The 18,036-nt window shown below is 40.5% G+C and overlaps 1 protein-coding gene and 1 long non-coding RNA gene across 3 annotated transcripts in view; both read left to right on the top strand.

Annotated features, from left to right (window-relative positions):
• LOC127638347 (uncharacterized) overlaps positions 1 to 18,036 on the top strand; it is a 91,264-nt gene that overhangs the window by 58,481 nt on the left and 14,747 nt on the right. The window lies entirely within an intron of this gene.
• si:ch211-225b11.1 (uncharacterized protein LOC561694 homolog) overlaps positions 1 to 18,036 on the top strand; it is a 35,651-nt gene that overhangs the window by 11,905 nt on the left and 5,710 nt on the right. Inside the window, exons 3-8 of the mRNA XM_052119703.1 lie at positions 3,191 to 3,401; positions 3,982 to 4,114; positions 4,441 to 4,575; positions 5,026 to 5,129; positions 8,734 to 8,858; positions 10,211 to 10,323. Coding sequence (XP_051975663.1) covers positions 3,191 to 3,401; positions 3,982 to 4,114; positions 4,441 to 4,575; positions 5,026 to 5,129; positions 8,734 to 8,858; positions 10,211 to 10,323 — 821 coding nt within the window. The remainder of the gene's footprint in view (positions 1 to 3,190; positions 3,402 to 3,981; positions 4,115 to 4,440; positions 4,576 to 5,025; positions 5,130 to 8,733; positions 8,859 to 10,210; positions 10,324 to 18,036) is intronic.

Genomic DNA, 18,036 nt, shown 5'->3' with positions numbered 1-18,036 from the left:
TGGTTTTATTGCTTCCTGGCGGTTCAAACTCTAACAATTCTAATAATACTAATAATACAGAGTTTATTATGCAGTTGCATATCCACTGTGGCTGATCTAGTTAAAGCCAAAGAGCTGTTATGAATCCATAATGCAATGCTTATGCCCAAAAGAATAAAAATAACATGGTTTTAAGGACATTTGCTCCTTGACCTCTGAAAAAGAATGTTTTCCCCAGTAATGATGTGATGGTATTTTTAGGATTAAACATGTTTTAAAACAGTCTTGTTCCTACCGTGTAATATAAATTAATAGAAATGAATACAGAATTTTAAGTAACTTTAACATTGATTTTAAGATTGCTTTTGTATGATAATTATTAATCTTACACTTGCAGAAATGTCACATTTGGCAAAATACACATACGGTTCTAATGTACTAAAAGTTTACAAATATAAACTTGTAGTTAATTTCACCATGGTGGATTTACTGGGATTTATAATAGAACATCCAGCTTTAAACCAATAAGCCCACAGTGGTTTGTATAGTTAAAGCAGTGGGATCTATTAGGCTTTAGTTCAGGAAACCAGCATGCTTTGGTGAAATCTAGGTGATCATAGAGGCACCAAAAACATGCCAACAACAACATTCCTGTTTTCAGACAAGTTAATCAGGCCTGGAACAACTAATGAACATTCCATTTAGATGGTGGGAAAATGCACAAATCAAGTGATGATAGCTAATCCAAGGACTTAAAGCAAGCATCCAAACATGGCAAAGCCAAAATAAAGATTTTTGCCTTGTTTCCTGCCAAGATGATTTAGGTGACAAGGTACTAAAACTGGGTCACCAGTTTATATATTTGTTTGTAAATAAATAATAATTATTATTTATTTACATTTTCTTTGTCATTTTTAGAGATAGATCTATCAGAGATAGATTGGGGAATTCTAAAGAGGCTTGGGCACAACTCCAAAAAATAAATCAGGTACAGGGGGTTGAATGAGGTCCAGGGTCACTGAAGACACTAAACTATTGTAGATGATATATATGCTGGCTTAATTATACACAACCAGTCAAAAGTTTGGACACACTTGAATTAATTTCTGAATTTATGTTTCTCATGATGATCGAAAAGACCTTTTGATATAAAGGCACATACTTGAGTGCTTTAAATTAGTTTTGTATGCAAATATAAATTGTTGCTACATATGAAGTTATTTACTAAACTAAATTACAAAAAAAGTTTTGTTCTGTTTCTCTAAAATACTGTTGAAAAGCATTCCATGTTGCACCTCATGAATTTGGTTAGAGAGTGTGAAGAGCTGTAATCTAGGCAAAGGGTGGCTACTTTTAAGAAAATACTATATAAGATATTTTGATACATTTATTATTTTATTGGTCACTACATAATTCCCATTCTCCAGTTTATGTTATTTCATAATTTTGATGCTTGAATATTTTTTCTAAAATTTAGAAAATATTTATAATATAGATTGTGTGTTTAAACTTTTTTCTTATAGTGTGTATTTCTTTTAACTGAATTAAAACTGTTAATTGCATTAACTGAGTTAATCATTGGAAAAATCCTTTACCCTAATATAAGCTTCTTTATACAGAATTTATAATGGCAGTTATTTAATCTACCCTGGTGACTAAACAGGTTGTTGAAGCATGCTTCATGTTTCTTATGAGAAATGTAATTCTTAAACATTTTCAGTCTCTAATTCAAATTCTGCTGCACCCCAGGCTTCTATGAGATCACTTTCAATCCTGATTACAGCATGAAAGTTAAACAAAATCTAGATTGCTGTAAGCAACTCTTTTCTAAAGTTCTTATTATATCAGAATGCCATTGATATCGGCACTAAGGATTTGTATTATGTTTACCCCTAACTATTGAACTCCTTTGTAAAGTAAAGCATGCCATGTGATTTACTTACAGTCCTGCTTCTTCTTGTTTTTGAGAAATGCTTTTAAAACTTGAAATTGTGGAAATATAGAAGTGCCGATGTGTAATAGCAGTTACACAATAGTGTAATATTGTAAAAGCAATTTGAATCATGAGATTTTAAGTGGGAAGATTTAGACTTTTGGAACCATTGGGGACATTTAGTATCCAAGGTTGTAATTCCAAAATCGCATGTAAGCAAACGTCAGGGAACAACCCTTGGGAAATCAGAATAATTACAAACAAGATCTCCTTAATATCTCAGATTTCTCAGATTTTTCTCCTCACATTAATCTCACATGTAAATTCTCTAGAGTTTCAGAAGAAACCTTAACAATGTTACAGATTGTGTAGGATTTTCTGAGATACCAAAGTCCACAATCAAAAGTCAGAGATCTCAAATTGAATTCGATAATTTCTCATCAAATTGGTCCAATACCAAATCACGTTCATAGTTTATATAGCTCAATACTCTTACTGTAGGACAACAATTGTCTTATTTGTTTCCATTTCTTTTCTCCTATAAGGAATTGTTGGAGAAACATCTGAGACCAAGTTGAAACTTAATTGACACATGACAGAGAACGTCATTAAGTCTCCTGAGCTATGAAAGAGTAACCTCTGAGCAACCAAACATTTCTCTGGGCAAATCAATTTGAAGCTTGTTAATAATGTTAATGCCAGAGAGCTTTTGAACTTAAATCTTGGGAGTCGTTAATATTTGAGTTTGGCTACAGTATGTTATGTATCTAAGCGTTAGCATAGATTTTACAGCCTTAACTGATTCACCAGTATAAACTACTGGGGAAAAAATAGACTTTTCAATTGACATTTCTCAGAACCTCAAGCATTAGGTGTATGCAGCAATGTAAAGCCCTTGTCCAACAATAAGCAAAATATTCATTAAAAGGATAACCATAGAATCCTGAGAAACTGAAAAGGCTTGTTTTGTTTTTCTTAACTTTTGTTTTGAAATGTTCTCAAATAATGCCTTCTCAATATGACTTGACTTAGATTCAAATGGAAACGTCTGTCCCAGAGATTTGCTATGTCGTTCTTGTGTAACTTGTAACTTAACCTTAAAAGGTACTTCTGGAGGTCAGCATTTTTTATTTATTTATTTTCGAAACAAAAACTAAACATTTCAGAGCCTCTGAAGAGCCCTAGGTGCTGTTCCAATATGAGTCTTGGAGACTTGGAGAAGCTGGCTGGAAACAAAGGCGTCACCTGGTCTCTGACTCTTCTTTTGTCTGTCCTCAGGTGTGGGATTTGCTACAGTGGTAATTTCTTACGTGCTCTGCACCTACTACAATGTGCTCATGACCTGGGCCCTTTACTACCTGTTTAACTCCTTCAGCCCCTCATTGCCATGGCAATCCTGCAACAACACATGGAACGCAGCTGGCAACTGTTCCACTGGTTTCCCTGGCAATGCCACAGATCTGCAATCAGCGAGTCAACAGTTCTTCGAGTGAGTGGCAGACTGAATTTTTTTGTTATACTATTTGGTGAGAGTGTTTGACTTGAACCTCAAATCATGTGGCTTCATTACTTTCTTAAGCAATCACAATTAGTTTTCACCTGGACAATAAAATGGGTGAAAAATCCCATAGATCTACATTTATTGAGAGACCAAACTATCATAGAGACTGAAGAGTGGACTCATTTAACTTGGGCCATGAAGAAACCACCTAGCAACAATCCATAACAACCTAGCAACCTCATAGCAGAATGCTAAAAACCACTCACAGATTCCAAACAATGTGGCCGCAATTTTGCACTGCCAAGCACAATTCACCTTTTCTTTTGAAATATTTGAAAATGAAGTTAACCTTTGAATATGCTTGTGAACTATTTATCCATTCGGAAACTTTTCAGAGTTGTGAAGTCATTATTTATCTAGCACTTTCTGATTTATGTTCCATGAATCTTCAAACTGAGAGCGAGAGTTACACAATTACTGTAGTACAAAATGAGAATGATTATTTTTATCATCAGGACCAAATGTGATCATGCTTTGTGAAATCAGAACATCATTGTGTCTTTTTCAGTCGTAAGGTGCTAGACATGACAACGGGGATTGAGCACGCTGGAGGGATTCGCTGGGAACTGTTTGGCCTTCTGGTGCTGGCCTGGTCCATTGTTTATTTCTGTATCTTTAAAGGAGTCAAATCTACCGGAAAGGTCTGAGTTTAGAGGCAACACCACCACTGTATAGATTAAATGTGTTTAGACTAACCTTTAGTATGGAACACCATAGTGGTATTACAGTACATATTATAGCTAGTTAGACATTTTATAACAAAATATAAATGATTATTTGTTTATTTAAAATGGTTGAGTATGTTAAATGTAATAGTAACCATATTTAACACACTTTTAAACCTTTTAACACATTTAACCTCATTGAATTGCAACGCAGTTGTTAAAGAAACTGATGGTCATACAATTTTTTTTTGTCATATAGGTAAATTCTCACTCATATATATTCCTCTTAACTCTGTCCTTAGGTTGTCTACTTCACTGCTACGTTCCCTTATTTCATACTATTTGCATTGCTGATCAATAATGTCCAGCTGCCTGGAGCTAAAGATGGCATCCTCTTCTTCCTCATGCCAAACTGGAGCAAGCTCTTGGAAGTCCAGGTGAGATAATCTGTTGTTGTTTTAGTTTAGTCTATTTTGGACTCATTAGACAAGTTATACTCAAGTCAAGTGGTTTAAAAAACAAACATGTAACCGCAAGTTAAGGATTTATTACAGCTTAAACTCTACCATAACATATCATTACCAGACACTGCTGTTCCATTGTGGAACTCAGTTGCAGACTGCACTGGAAAAACAACATTGTTGCTGAAATTGTGGCGTTTTTTCATGTTTAATTGGTACTTGTTCAAACTAGAACCTTAGCACTAACTGATCTATGAAAAACAATGCTTCATGTAAAAATACACAATAAAGCAAGTGTGATGTAATGTTGATATAAAAGGTAATGCCTTAGATGTATGTGGTAACAAATATGGTTAAGGGATACAAACAAACTGCTGTGCTTGCGGATGTTTGATTGAGATGAACACGGTATATCTGACCTTTCAGGTTTGGGTCAACGCTGCTGCTCAAATCTTTAACTCCATTGGAATCTCCTTTGGTTCTATGATATCTATGGCCAGTTACAATAAGTACAACAACAACATTCTCAGGTGAGGGAAATTACAATTAAAGCTGCACTACTGAACTTTGTGCTGTCTAGCGACATCTGTGGTTGAAACTTATAGTTACAAGCAATTTGGGGAAGAACACTTTACATCAGTGGTGTTTCGGCGCTGCTCTTCCAGCAGGAGAAATTCAGAGCTGGAATCATAACGTGATATTGTCATGTTGATATTATGTTTTATGATTAAACATTTAAAACTGAAATATTACTTGCTTTGATGAAGATAAACAACACTCTTATTTACATATTTTGAATGAATGTGTGACAAGGCAGGTGTAGAATGAGGATCTAAACACAGCTTTATTTACAAAAGAATAAACAAACTAACTCAGAATATAATGAAAAACAAAACAGAGGGAACCAGGCACAAAGCATCCAACAATACATGCAAAGACTGACGAACTAACCAGGAGAAACAAGGGCTTAATTACACAAGGGAAAACAAGAGACCAGGAGACCAAGGAGACCTGAGCAGATCTGGAGGACGGCCAGGAGACCACCTCAAGTTGAGGACCGGGTCAGGAGGTCTGGGAGGCGGCCGCAGGACCGAGACAGGGCTAGGAGGCCCAGAGTGCAGCCGTAGGACAGGGAACGGGTCAGGCGCCCTAGGAGGCGGACGCAGGACCGAGACTGGGTCAGGAGGCCTGGGAGGTGGCCGCAAGGCTGAGGCAAGGTCAAGAGGCCTGGGAGGTGGCCGTAGGGCCGAGGCAGGGGCAGGAGACCTTGGAGGCGTGGGCGTTGGCTCGTTGGCCATGGCAGTCGTGGAGTGACGAGCTATGGAAGCCTGGGGGGCAATCACTGTGGGAAGAAATTTAAAGCCCTCTTCCTCCTCACCCACAGGGAAAGGTGAGCACTAACTTGCAGAGCCTCCTCCAAGAACTCAAGGAGCATCCAGTGAGGATGCGCTGGAGGCAATAGCTCCTTTAGTGCACTACTGAGACCCACCCTGAAGAAAACCACCGAAGAGTAGTCTGGATTGTGCACTAAATTCACCAGCTCTAAAAACTCATGGACGTGATCCTCAACTGGATGGCCCCCTTGCTTTAGGAGGAGAATTCTGACAGCTGCCATATCCATCTTAAGTCAGTCTTTCTGTGACAAGGCAGGCGAAGAATGAGGATCTAAACACAGCTTTATTTACAAAGGATTAAAGAAACAAACTCAGAATATAATGAAAACAATACAGAGGGAACCAGGCACAGAGCATCCAACAATACATGCAAATACTGACAAACTAACCAGTGGAAACAAGGGCTTAAATACACAAGGGAAAACAAGAAACACCTGGGGAAACAATCAAGGGAAAACCAATCATAAAATGAAACTACAAAAGGGCTACAAAAATTAACAGGGAACAGGAACTAAACAAGAATTACAACATAAAAGACAAGACCAAAAACAACAGAAAATATGACAGTGAGCATTTAACACTTATAGCGCTTTTCTGACACTACACTCAAAGCATTTTACGTAGAGAACAGGGGACTGTCCTCAAAAACCACCAGTTCCCAGTATATTTTAATATGATTATTCAAGTGTTTTTCTACCATTAATGTTTGTATTGTATTACACTTATCAATTTAAGAGGTGAAACTCGTGATATTGCTGATAGGAGTTCAGTGGCAGACCTTATTATTTTTAAGCCTCAGTTGATAAGGCAAGTGAACCATAATACTACAATAGTATGTCAATGTAATGCACAAAATAACACAGTAAACTAAAAATATAAAATGAGGATTCAGTAATGATGAGGATAAAATATACTTTATTAAACATGTAAATAATATGCAGAAATGTGTAATTTAACAATAACAAGGAGTCAATCTCAGAAGTCATACATATTAGTAAACATGTCACAGTAACAACTTAGATACATCACGATCGGTTGGCACATGAGTAATGTTTGATTCATAAAAGCATGACAAGCAATATAAGCTTCAACAACCCTACCAGAAAACTTTTCCAAGCATTATATCAGGTAAACAACTTCACCAAAAGTATAACAGATATAAATCCATCCAGACTGCAGCGATGCTGTCCTGAACTGTGTAAGTTTGACTGAACTGAACCGCATAGCCTCCCCAACCAAAACATACCATAGCCGGTACTTCTTTCCAGTGTTTACTGATGTGACATAATGGCGCAAGGATGAACAACATAAGCCAGCAATTCTGCAGCAAATCAGAACCGACAGCTCAAAATACAAATAATTTGTATAGGCTTACCAACCGTAGGGAAATCAGGGTAATGTAAAAACAATTTGCGTAGTGCAGCTTTAAGATTTTTTTTTTCATGATATCACAGAGGGTTATTTCTTTACAGGCAGCAAAACAGACTACACCAGTAACTTAACTTTACTGTTCAGTGAAAGTAAAATATATGTGAATGTTAACTTGTCATGTTCAGGGTTGGGAGGGTTACTTTTTAAATGTATTTCACTACAGATTACAGAATACATGCTGTAAAATGTAATTTGTAACATATTCTGTTAGATTACTCAAGGTCAGTAATGTATTCTAAATACTTTGGATTACTTCTTCTGCACTGGTAGAGTTTTTCACTTGTTTTGACTGTAAAAACTCTGCCAGTACAATAAGACAAAATACACAAGTTAAAAATACATTCTCTGAAAAACCTAAATATCTTATGCAGTGTTGTTTCTAAAACAAAAGATCAAAATTTTAAAAATATTTGTACAGGAAAACAATACAAAAAGTATTATCAAGAATATTATTTTTGCATTAATATCAAAGGTCTTACTAGAAAAAAAGAAATTATGATCCAACATGAATTTTCTTGATAAAAAAAATATGATCATGCTTTGTAACATCTGCATGTAAAATGGCTAGAAATAGCATTTTAGCTTAACGTAAAGCTGACAATTTACACAAGGTTTATTTCTATTACTTCTGCTCCAGACTTACTTCAAACTTACTTCTCTGTCTGCTCTTATGAATGTAACACATCATAAAAAAGTGTTTCACCGCTGTTCAAATGCACTTTGGATCACATCATTTATGTGTATAAATGTTTTCCATTTGAAAGGACTAAATATGAAATAAAAAAATGACAATAAAACGCAAAGTAATCTCTTCAGTAATCAAAATACTTTTTGAATGTAACTGTATTCTAATTACCAATTATTTAAATTGTAACTGTATACGTAATCCTATTACATGTATTCCCTTACTCCCCAACCCTGGTCATGTTATACAAGATGATATAACTCATGTGAGTTCTTGTATATTGTAGATGTTGATAACTCTGTTCTGTTGATTACTGGACTGATTTAAGTACTATTTCTAAGAATGAACTAAAATATAGAAAATAAATATGTAATGTGCACTGAAGAAAAATACCCCCCCCCAAGACAAGAATCTAATAATACTACTCTGCTACACTGTTAAACAGATTTGTATTAATAGTAATTAGCAAAAAAGTTACTAAGTGCAGCTTTAATGTTACATTAGACATCTGTGATAGGGCTTTTGCATGTATTCTGTTATCCAATAGTCACAAATATAAATGTCCTTAAAAAGACTCTGAGAAATGCCATATGTCAACATCATTATGCACCTCTTGTTTAACAGGGACACATTTATCGTCTGCCTGGCTAATTCAGCCACCAGTATCCTGGCTGGCTTTGTTATTTTCTCTGCCATCGGGTACATGGCCCACATTCACAACCTGCCTGTGGATGACATTGCAACAGATGGTAAGTTTTTTTTCTTTTCTTTCCTCTGTATTATCAGTTTCTGCAGCTGTGGACCTAGTCCTCCCATGTCTTTGTTTGTTCTCAATGTTTGTTGAAAAGAAGGAAATAGATTGAATCTCTTGCACTGGCAAGGTCTGAATTCATCATCTTTTTTTGATTTGTTTGTTTGTTGCTCTGTCTGAGTTTTAAATGGAGAGTTTACCCAAAAATGATTCTATGATCATCATGTTGTTCCAAACCTGTATGACTCTCTTCCGTGAAACACAAAAGGAGATGTTAGGCAGGATGTTAGCCGGCTGCCTCACTTATCATTTACTTTCATTGTAAGGAAAAAAGGTACAGTGAAAGTGAATTGTGACTTGGGCTAACATTTTCCCTAACATCTCCTTTTGTGTTTTTAATGAAAGAACGTTTGGAGCAACATGAGGGTGAGTGAATGTTAAAGTTTATTTAGATTTTCGCAATAAATATTGTTTCGAAGCAGCTTTACATAAAATCATGCCTTAATGTCTTAAAGCCAAGAGTGAGTTCAGCCAAATGCTGACCGGATTTTCATTTTTGTTTGGTGAACTACCCCTTTAAGGACAAGGATCACAATGGATCTCTGTTCTGTTTTTTCTTACGTCGCCTTCAAGCTTTGACAAAACTGTTTAAAGCTCTTTATAACACGCACAGGAAAGACTGCACTTTGGCAATGGGAATGGAGTCAATGTCAAAACATTTCAAGCTATTGAGATGAGAATGCAGTGGGAAAATTCCAGTCCCATGTGTTGAGATGAAGCTGGAGAATAAATGAAAAGTTTTCATTCTTGTCTGTGGAGGAAAGATCAATATGAGGGGAGGTGAAGGGTGGATAAGATTATATCAAAGAAAGAGAATCAAGGGGATTATTCATGGAAGAATCTGAATCAGGGTGAAATGTAGCAAGGTGGGCAGGGGAGAACAGTATGATTACAAAAAAATGTAAAATTATAAAATAATAAAAGATGTCATTGTGTTCCCATTAGGAAAAGCTGTTTCCTGGATGAACTGTGATGAGGCAAAATAAAAAATATTTAGAAACAGAGCTACTGAGCTTGCCTTCATAGATATCCTCAGAAAGTATTTGAACACAAATGTATTCTGTCATAGTAGCATTTAATTGGAAGTTTTTCGGACAAAGCATTTAAGGAATTTATGTTTGCTTGGTTTTAACTTTTATTTTCTATTCCTTCATCTTGGCATACTGAGTACAAAATACAGCTCTTGTTTGTTAATAAAGACTCTTGTGATCTGTTGTACTTGTTGTCAGCTTTCTCTTGATCAGTGTGATTTCTGTCATGCTTACCCATATGTGTGTGTTTTTCCTGCAGGCCCTGGTCTGGTGTTTGTGGTGTACCCTGAGGTCTTCTCCACTATGCCCATCTCTCAGCTTTGGGCTCCTCTGTTTTTCATCATGCTACTCTGCCTCGGACTGGACAGTCAGGTAGAGGAGGCATCAAACCACCCAAAATACACACACACACACACACACACACACACACACACAGACAGGTTCCAAAATGAACTCTTGCCAAGTACCGAATGCCTTTGATCCTAAATAAAGTGATATTTGGTCAGTAACTCTTTTGGAGATTGCAGCACATGCTATTTCGTGATTTTGCTTGTGATAAACAAGCTCCTTTTTGTGTCTTAGAATGATGGAATAATATGAAAGTTTGACCATTTTAACTGATATAAGTGGCAGCAGCGAATCAAATCAAAGAAATACCATCAGCCCACTAAAGTAGTCACTGTTGTTGTGTGTTTTATAAAATCAATTGATAAAATGTTACAAAACATTTCTTAGACTTTCCTTAGTATGATGAGCACAGACAAAGAAGCTACAAAAATCATAAATATATAACATCTCAGATTAATTATTTAACTAAAATCCCAATTAACAATTTGCTAAGCCCTGCCTTAAAAGCGCTTCTGACCAATCCTGTTTTAGAAAACATTGCCCTGCCGCCATCACACTGACACGCGTTTGCTATTTTCAAATGACAGCCTATGGAAGCAGGATAAGCATGATTTTAATAAAAAAAATAATAATAATAAAAAAAAAAAAGTAAAACACGTTGTTTCCGGGTCATTTCTAATAGTGACAAGAGCTACCCTGAGAGGACACCCACAGTGTTTTTCTTTCTTTTTAAATAATCTTTAAATAAATCTGTAGAAGAGCATGTTATGGATTAAACCGTGTCCACCCTCAAACCCAAATGAACATATAACATCTGCAACGACTCCTACATTTGCTCCAAGGTAAATTAAAGCTAATAACTGAATGTTAATTCATTCAATTATTGATTCATGTCAAAGTGATAGTAAACAAACAGTTCACAGCATTAAAATGAGTGTGTTATGAGACGTTATAAACAGCTAATTTCACTTACACTAATGTTATTAGATGAGTAATGTCTATTAAATGACGTTTTTCTCTTTTCAATTGACTGTAATAGTCATTTGCCTTGATTCTGATTCACAGTCTCCACAGTTTTTAATCAAATTCTTTGCAATTGAATCATTACTTTTACAAAAAACTTCAGATAAATATGCTTTACAATGTCACTCTTCATACCAGCCCACAAAAAATATTATCCATTCTGTTTAAGAGAATATTCAGCCAAAAAACACATTGTTCACAGCAATCTCCCATTCATTCCAATGGGGAGTTCTGCAGAGCTTGTCAGAGTGAGCAACGGTAACCAAGGGGGGCGGAGCTTAGCAATGGGTCAATTATAACCAGAAAAAAGGTTTATTAGTATTTACAAGATATAAAGTTGGAGACAAGATGCTGACAGGGCATGTTATAGTCGCATATTTCTTTGCATGCCCTCGCTTCAAATTAGAACATTTAATTAGCTAATCAAAATAACAATATATGCATTGACGTGAGGATAAAAATATTGATGAATATTGTCAATCCTGAAAGATTTAGGCCTAAACGTTTTCGTTTGAAAACACATCTTTTTCTCTCCGTTTTGGCCTTCTGTCCACACTGAGACAGCGTTTTATGGCACTTTTCTACTGCACGTTACGGTTCGGTTAGACTCTACTCACTTTACATTTCTGGGCTTGCTTTTCCACTGCAGTTTAGTGCCACCTCAACGTGGGTGGGATTAAAGGCTGATCAACATAGTTTCACTGTCTCTACTGCCGTGACATCATCTTTAACGCAACACAAACATTACCAACCATTAACAATAAGACGACCGCTAGCTGTTAGCTACTAGCTCATTGTCCTGGATAAAGCAGTTGTTGCATGGTGATTTTACACAAGTGTAACAGTTAAATTGGCCTGGTTGTTTTAGAAGCAAGCTTTCAGTAGCTGGTCAACTAAATAAATTGAAGCTTTCAAGCAGAGTATAGAGTTAACGTACCATCCTCCATCGTGGACTCCAACAATGTCGTGGCTGAGACAAGGGCACTCTCCCTCCCATTGCTCGCCGGTCTAGATAGCGTCCATTTGGTCAAACCAATTCCATTTTTCCTTGATGGTTCTGTAGTCACTTTTGAGTTTTTTTTACTTTCCCTACACTGTTGGTAGGTCCGGTGGTAGCCGTGTGTGGCCAACAGCTGAGACACTTCCTGAATGACTGTTTCGTTTCGCTTCGTTCGTCGCTAATGAGAGGAACGTCTGCACCTCATTTATTGACCACGGCGTGGTTTTGCGCACAGCCATTTCTTTTTACAATTCGATGAACAAATGATGCTGCTATCGCTGTAGCTAACTTTAAAACTAGCGGGTTAATGTCCTGTGTCGAAAATCCAGTGACGCTGATAGTGACGATTCTCTGTGACCAATCAGTGATCTGCAGGGTTTTGACATCACATTTAGTATCGGCTCGGCCCACTTGGACCCTTGATCGAGGTGGTACTAAAAACAGTAAAACCCCCAAAAAGTGAGCAGAGTCAAGTCCAGTCGTACCATGAAGTGGAAAAGCCCCATTAGTCTGTGAAAACTGTGTTTTTGTGTTGTAGTGTGGACTGTGAAATAAGGATGGGCAGATCAATACTAAAGTATCGATACTTCCGATACTGATGTGGTATCAAGAATATCGATCCTCACATAAAAATATTTAGATTCTTATTATTTAGATAAAATGAATATTAATGCATCTCATAAGCTTCATTGTGGAAAAAATTATTATATGAGCAAATAGTTGCATGGCACCGAAACTATTTATTCTTCTACTCATCTTGATGCGTGGAAATGCTAAACTACACCAACAGTCAGACAGCGCTCACTCTTTCAGTCACAGGGTTTGACAATTTTTACAGGTTTATTTAATTTCAGAGTTGTTAAAACATTGATAATGATCTTTAATCCTTGATAATAAATTATACCCTTATGAAAACTTGTGGATTTACTGTAGTAATATTGTATTAACCAAGACTAGTAACAACGACTGTTGTAACCATGTTTTTCCAATTTTAACCAAGGTTTTGAAACAACTGACCGACTCGGTTACTAACGTAACCTCGGTTCCCTGAGAGGAGGGAACGAGTATTGCGTAAGTAGCTTACGCTATGGGAAAGTTCCGTTTCTCGAGAAATATCTAAGTCTTTATGTAAAACGCATTGCAGCTGCACAGCAGACAGTAATGAGCGAGGCAGCTCGGTCATTGGCTGTGCTGCGGCAACTGCTCGAACCAATGACGGGGCGACTCTGCCGAAATTAGCATAGCCAGGCTATATAATGGGCACCCCTTCATGCAAGTTCCTTTAGGTTAAATCGACTGAAGCGAACTGACCAAGCACAAGCACGGCAACTTACGCAATACTCGGTCCCTCCTCTTAGGGAACCGAGGTTACGTTAGTAACCGAGTCGTTCCCTATCGAGAGGTCTCTCCTATTGCGTAAGTAGCTTACGCTATGGGAACACCCTGCATAACGCCGTGCGTGCTGACTTCGCTCTATAAAGCCAGAGGCAGATGCCTGAGCCTTAAAGCAAAGTGATTATTCCACGAGCCGGCCAATGGCGAGCTATATAACGGGATAACACAGAGCGCCTTTGCCCCAAGGTGGGGCGCTCATTGTACAAACACAAGCACATATCTTATGTACTGAGTTTTCTATGTACTGATATGCATAAAAAATCCTTTAAGTCGGTCAGAGACGGACCTTATAAGGGAGGAGATAATGCTCAGCATATACATACTCCAGTCCATTCTACAGTCAGGCTGATAGAATGTTGGAATGCAATGAGGGACCTGTAGGTTATAAAACCTGATAAATGTCGAAGGCGAGGCCCAGCCTGCCGCCGCACAAATATCTTCAATGGGTATCCCACTCGACCAAGCCCACGAGGAGGCCATGCTCCTCGTAGAGTGAGCTCTGACGCCTAAGGGGCATTGAAGGCCCTTGGCTTCATAAGCTAGCGCTATAGCATCCACTGTCCAGCGCGATATTCTTTGCTTTGAGACTGCGAGACCTTTAGTGCGGCCGCCAAAGCATACGAATAATTGTTCCGTCTGTCTGAACAGGGCAGAATGTTCCAAATATACTCTGAGCGCCGTGACCGGGCAGAGTAAATTAGCGTCGCTTTCGTCTGCTGGGGACGATAGCGCTGCCAGAGATATCACCTGTGCTCTGAAGGGTGTGGAGAGCACTTTAGGAATATACCCGTGCTTTGGCCTAAGGACAACTCTGCAGTCGTTAGGTCCAAATTCCAGGCAAGCAGAGCTTGATGACAGCACGTGCAGGTCGCACACTCTCTTGACTGAGGCAAGCGCCAGCAAGAGCGCAGTTTTGAGCGAGAGCTGTTTAAGGTGCACGGTTCGGAGAGGTTCGAACGGGGCACTCTTGAGTGCGTCCAGGACCGTGGCCAGGTCCCAGCTCGGCACCGAGGGGGGGGCGAGGAGGGTTCATCCTCCTAGCGCCTCTTAGGAAACGAATGATTAGGTCGTTTTTCCCTAATGAACGTCCTTTATCAGGATTGTGTGACGCCGCTATGGCAGCCACATAGACTTTGAGCGTGGAGGGTGTGCGGCCCGCCTCCAGCAGCTCTTGCAAAAAGGTGAGTACACTTGGTATCTCGCACGATTTGGGGTTCAAGCTCTTGGTATCACAACAGTCACTGAACACTTTCCACTTTTGGGCATATAAGCGCCTCGTAGAGGGTGCTCGCGCCTCAGTGATGGTTCTCAAAACTCCACTGGGGAGGTTCTCGGGAACCCGTTGAGGGGCCATGCATGGAGGGCCCACAGATCGGGGCGGGGATGAAGAATCATCCCGTTGGCCTGCCTGAGGAGGTCTAGCCTCAACGGAATCGGCCATGGGGCAGATTGCATCATCTGCATCAGTTCTGGAAACCACGTTTGGTTGTTCCAGAGTGGGGCTACCAGGAGCACTGCACATCTCACTTCCCTGATCCGACTGATGATCTGAGGTAGCATCGTGATCGGGGGGAAAAGCATACAAGGGGCGGCTCGGCCAGACTTGGGCGAGCGCGTCCGTGCTCTTTGAGAAGAAAAGGGGGCATTGCGCGTTTTCCCTGGAGGCAAAGAGGTCGACCTCTGCCTCGCCAAAGTTTTGCCATAACCACTGAACCGTCAGGGGGTGGAGAGACCATTCTCCTGGGAGAACCTTGTCTCTGGACAGCATGTCTGCTGCCTGGTTCAGGGCGCCTGGCACATGCGCTGCTCTCAGCGAGCGCAGGTGGTGTTGTGACCATAAGATGAGCTCCCTGGCCATAGAGTGCAGGGAGCTCGACCTGAGTCCACCCTGGCAATTTATATACGAAACTACCGTCATGTTGTCCGTTCGGACCAGGACGTGTTCGTTTTTCAGGTACGGAAGCAGGGCTCTGAGAGCCAAGGCGACCGCTTTCATTTCCAGACAGTTTATATGTAGGCGCTTTTCCGGGTTTGACCAAAAGCCGGAGACAGGCCTGCCCTCGTAAAGGGCCCCCCATCCTATTTTGGAGGCATCTGTCGTGATCATTTTTCTCCGCGTATTTACGCCCAGACTCAAGCCGGTTTGATACCAGTTGATGGCTTTCCAGGGCGTCAGGGCTTTTATACAGCCGTGATTCGCTCTGATCAAAAAGTGGCCCGAGCGCCACGCGTGAGTGGGGACACGGCTCTTGAGCCAGCGCTGGAGAGGACGCATGTGCAACAATCCTAGCTGGAGTACCGCTGATGCCGAGGACATGAGACCAAGCATTCTTTGAAATCGTTTGACGGGGCGTGTGCGCCCGTTCTGAATGATGTTGCAAGGCGTCGCATAGAGAGCGCGCGCTCTGATGAGAGGCGCGCTGTCATCTGCACTGAGTCTAGCATTATTCCCAGAAAAGAGATATTCTGGCTGGGGGATAGCACGCTCTTTGCAAAATTGATTCTCAGACCCAGGCATTCTAGATGGCTGATAATCCAAGATCTGTGCGTCGTTAACTGACCCTCTGATTGTGCTATGATTAGCCAATCGTCGAGGTAATTCAGTATTCGCACTCCCGCTGTCTCAGGGGAAAGTGCCGCGTCCATACATTTCGTGAATGTACGGGGGGCCAATGATAGGCCGAATGGTAGTACTGTGTACTGGTATGACTGTCCCTCGAAAGCGAATCTCAGAAAAGGCCTGTGATGAGGCGCTATCAGAATGTGAAAGTAAGCGTCTTTCAAATCCACTGATAGAAACCAATTCCCGGGGCGAACTTGCACGAGGATATGTGTGGTTGTTAACATTCTGAACGAGCGAATTATTAAAGCTTTGTTCAGATGTCTAAGATCTAGGATGGGGCAAGGCCACCGTCCTTTTTCGGGACGAGAAAATAGCGGCTGTAAAAACCCGCCTCGCTCATAGAGGGAGGAACAGTTTCTATAACGCCCTTCTCTATCAGTTTGAGCACCTCGGTGCGTAGAACATGTGACACATCTTTCCTCACTTTCGTCTCGACCACCGCTGAAAAGCGGGGCGGTCTGCGAGTGAATTGAAGTGAGAAACCGTGTTTTATTATGTTCAAAACCCATTTTGGCATGTCGGGGATTTTTTCCCAGGCTTTTGCTCGCACAGATATGGGCTGAATGCTGGCTGGGGCATGTCACTGTGACGTATGGGCCCCACCGGCAAATTGCCTTGTGCTAACACTGAGTTTACAGCTCTCAGAGGTGCAGGTGCGCGCTGAGCAGCCGTATTGAGTGCCGAGTGCAGAGGTGCGTGTGAGAGTACAGGCACGCGCGCTATCTCCGAAATGCTTGCAGCATGAGTCGGAGAAATGCTTGAAACTGTATGAACAGAGTTTTCGGGTGGGGGTGCATACATCGTAATAGGCATGCGCGCCACATTCATAAAGCTTCCCGCTTTTAGCGGGGCGTCTCTTGGCTCGCGCATCGCATCTGTGATGTTTGCGGCATGAGACAGAGAACTGTTTGAAACTGTATGGGCAGCACTTATGGGTGGGGGTGCATATACTGTAGTAGGCACGCGCACCACTTTCATAAAGTCTTCCGCTCGCAGCGGGGTTTTTTTGGCTATGCATACAGTGTTTGTGTGTAGGGGTGCATGCAGGACAGCAGGCACACGCGCTACCTTTATAGTATTTCCCACTTTTACTGGGGAAGTGTCTATAACTGTGGGAACAGTGCTTGTGTGTAGTGGTGCATACATGACAATAGGCACACGATCTACATTTATTGGACGTCCAGCCTGAGCTGGGGAAGTATTTGGCACTGTTTGGACAGTATTGGTATGTGGGAATGCGCACTTTAGTGTGGACATGTGAACCCTTAGTGACACAGGCAGAAAATGACTCTTTTCGTGATTTCTGTGTGTCGCCGTTAAAACGGCGTTTGATTGCAGGTGAGCGAGTTCTGTGACTGGCCCATTGACTGCTGTACAGACATTTCCAACCGCCTGTAAGGGGACTGGGTAATGTTTTACATGTTTTAGAGAGAGTGGTCCAGTCTTTGCGAGACACGTACTCTCTCTTTTTCTTCCTATTGCTAGGAAGACTTCCGAGGCTCCGGGTTCAGCACGATCTTGGGCCGAGGACCTCGTTGCTCAGGCGGCTTTCTTTGGCCAGCAGAACACGAGTGGCGTCGAGCGTCCGTTTCAGGTCTGCTCTTCGGCTTTTGGGAGACGGGAGGGGCCGCCCTGGCTCGCTGCTGCTGCTGAGGCGGTCTCTGGTGAGACGAGCTGGAGCGCTTGGGCAGGAAGT

This window comes from Xyrauchen texanus, chromosome 4, assembly GCF_025860055.1.
Source record: "Xyrauchen texanus isolate HMW12.3.18 chromosome 4, RBS_HiC_50CHRs, whole genome shotgun sequence".
In the NCBI taxonomy this organism is placed as follows: Eukaryota; Metazoa; Chordata; class Actinopteri; order Cypriniformes; family Catostomidae; genus Xyrauchen; species Xyrauchen texanus.
The sequence above is the reverse complement of the archived record's forward strand: the minus strand, read 5'-3'. Positions and strand labels throughout refer to the sequence as shown.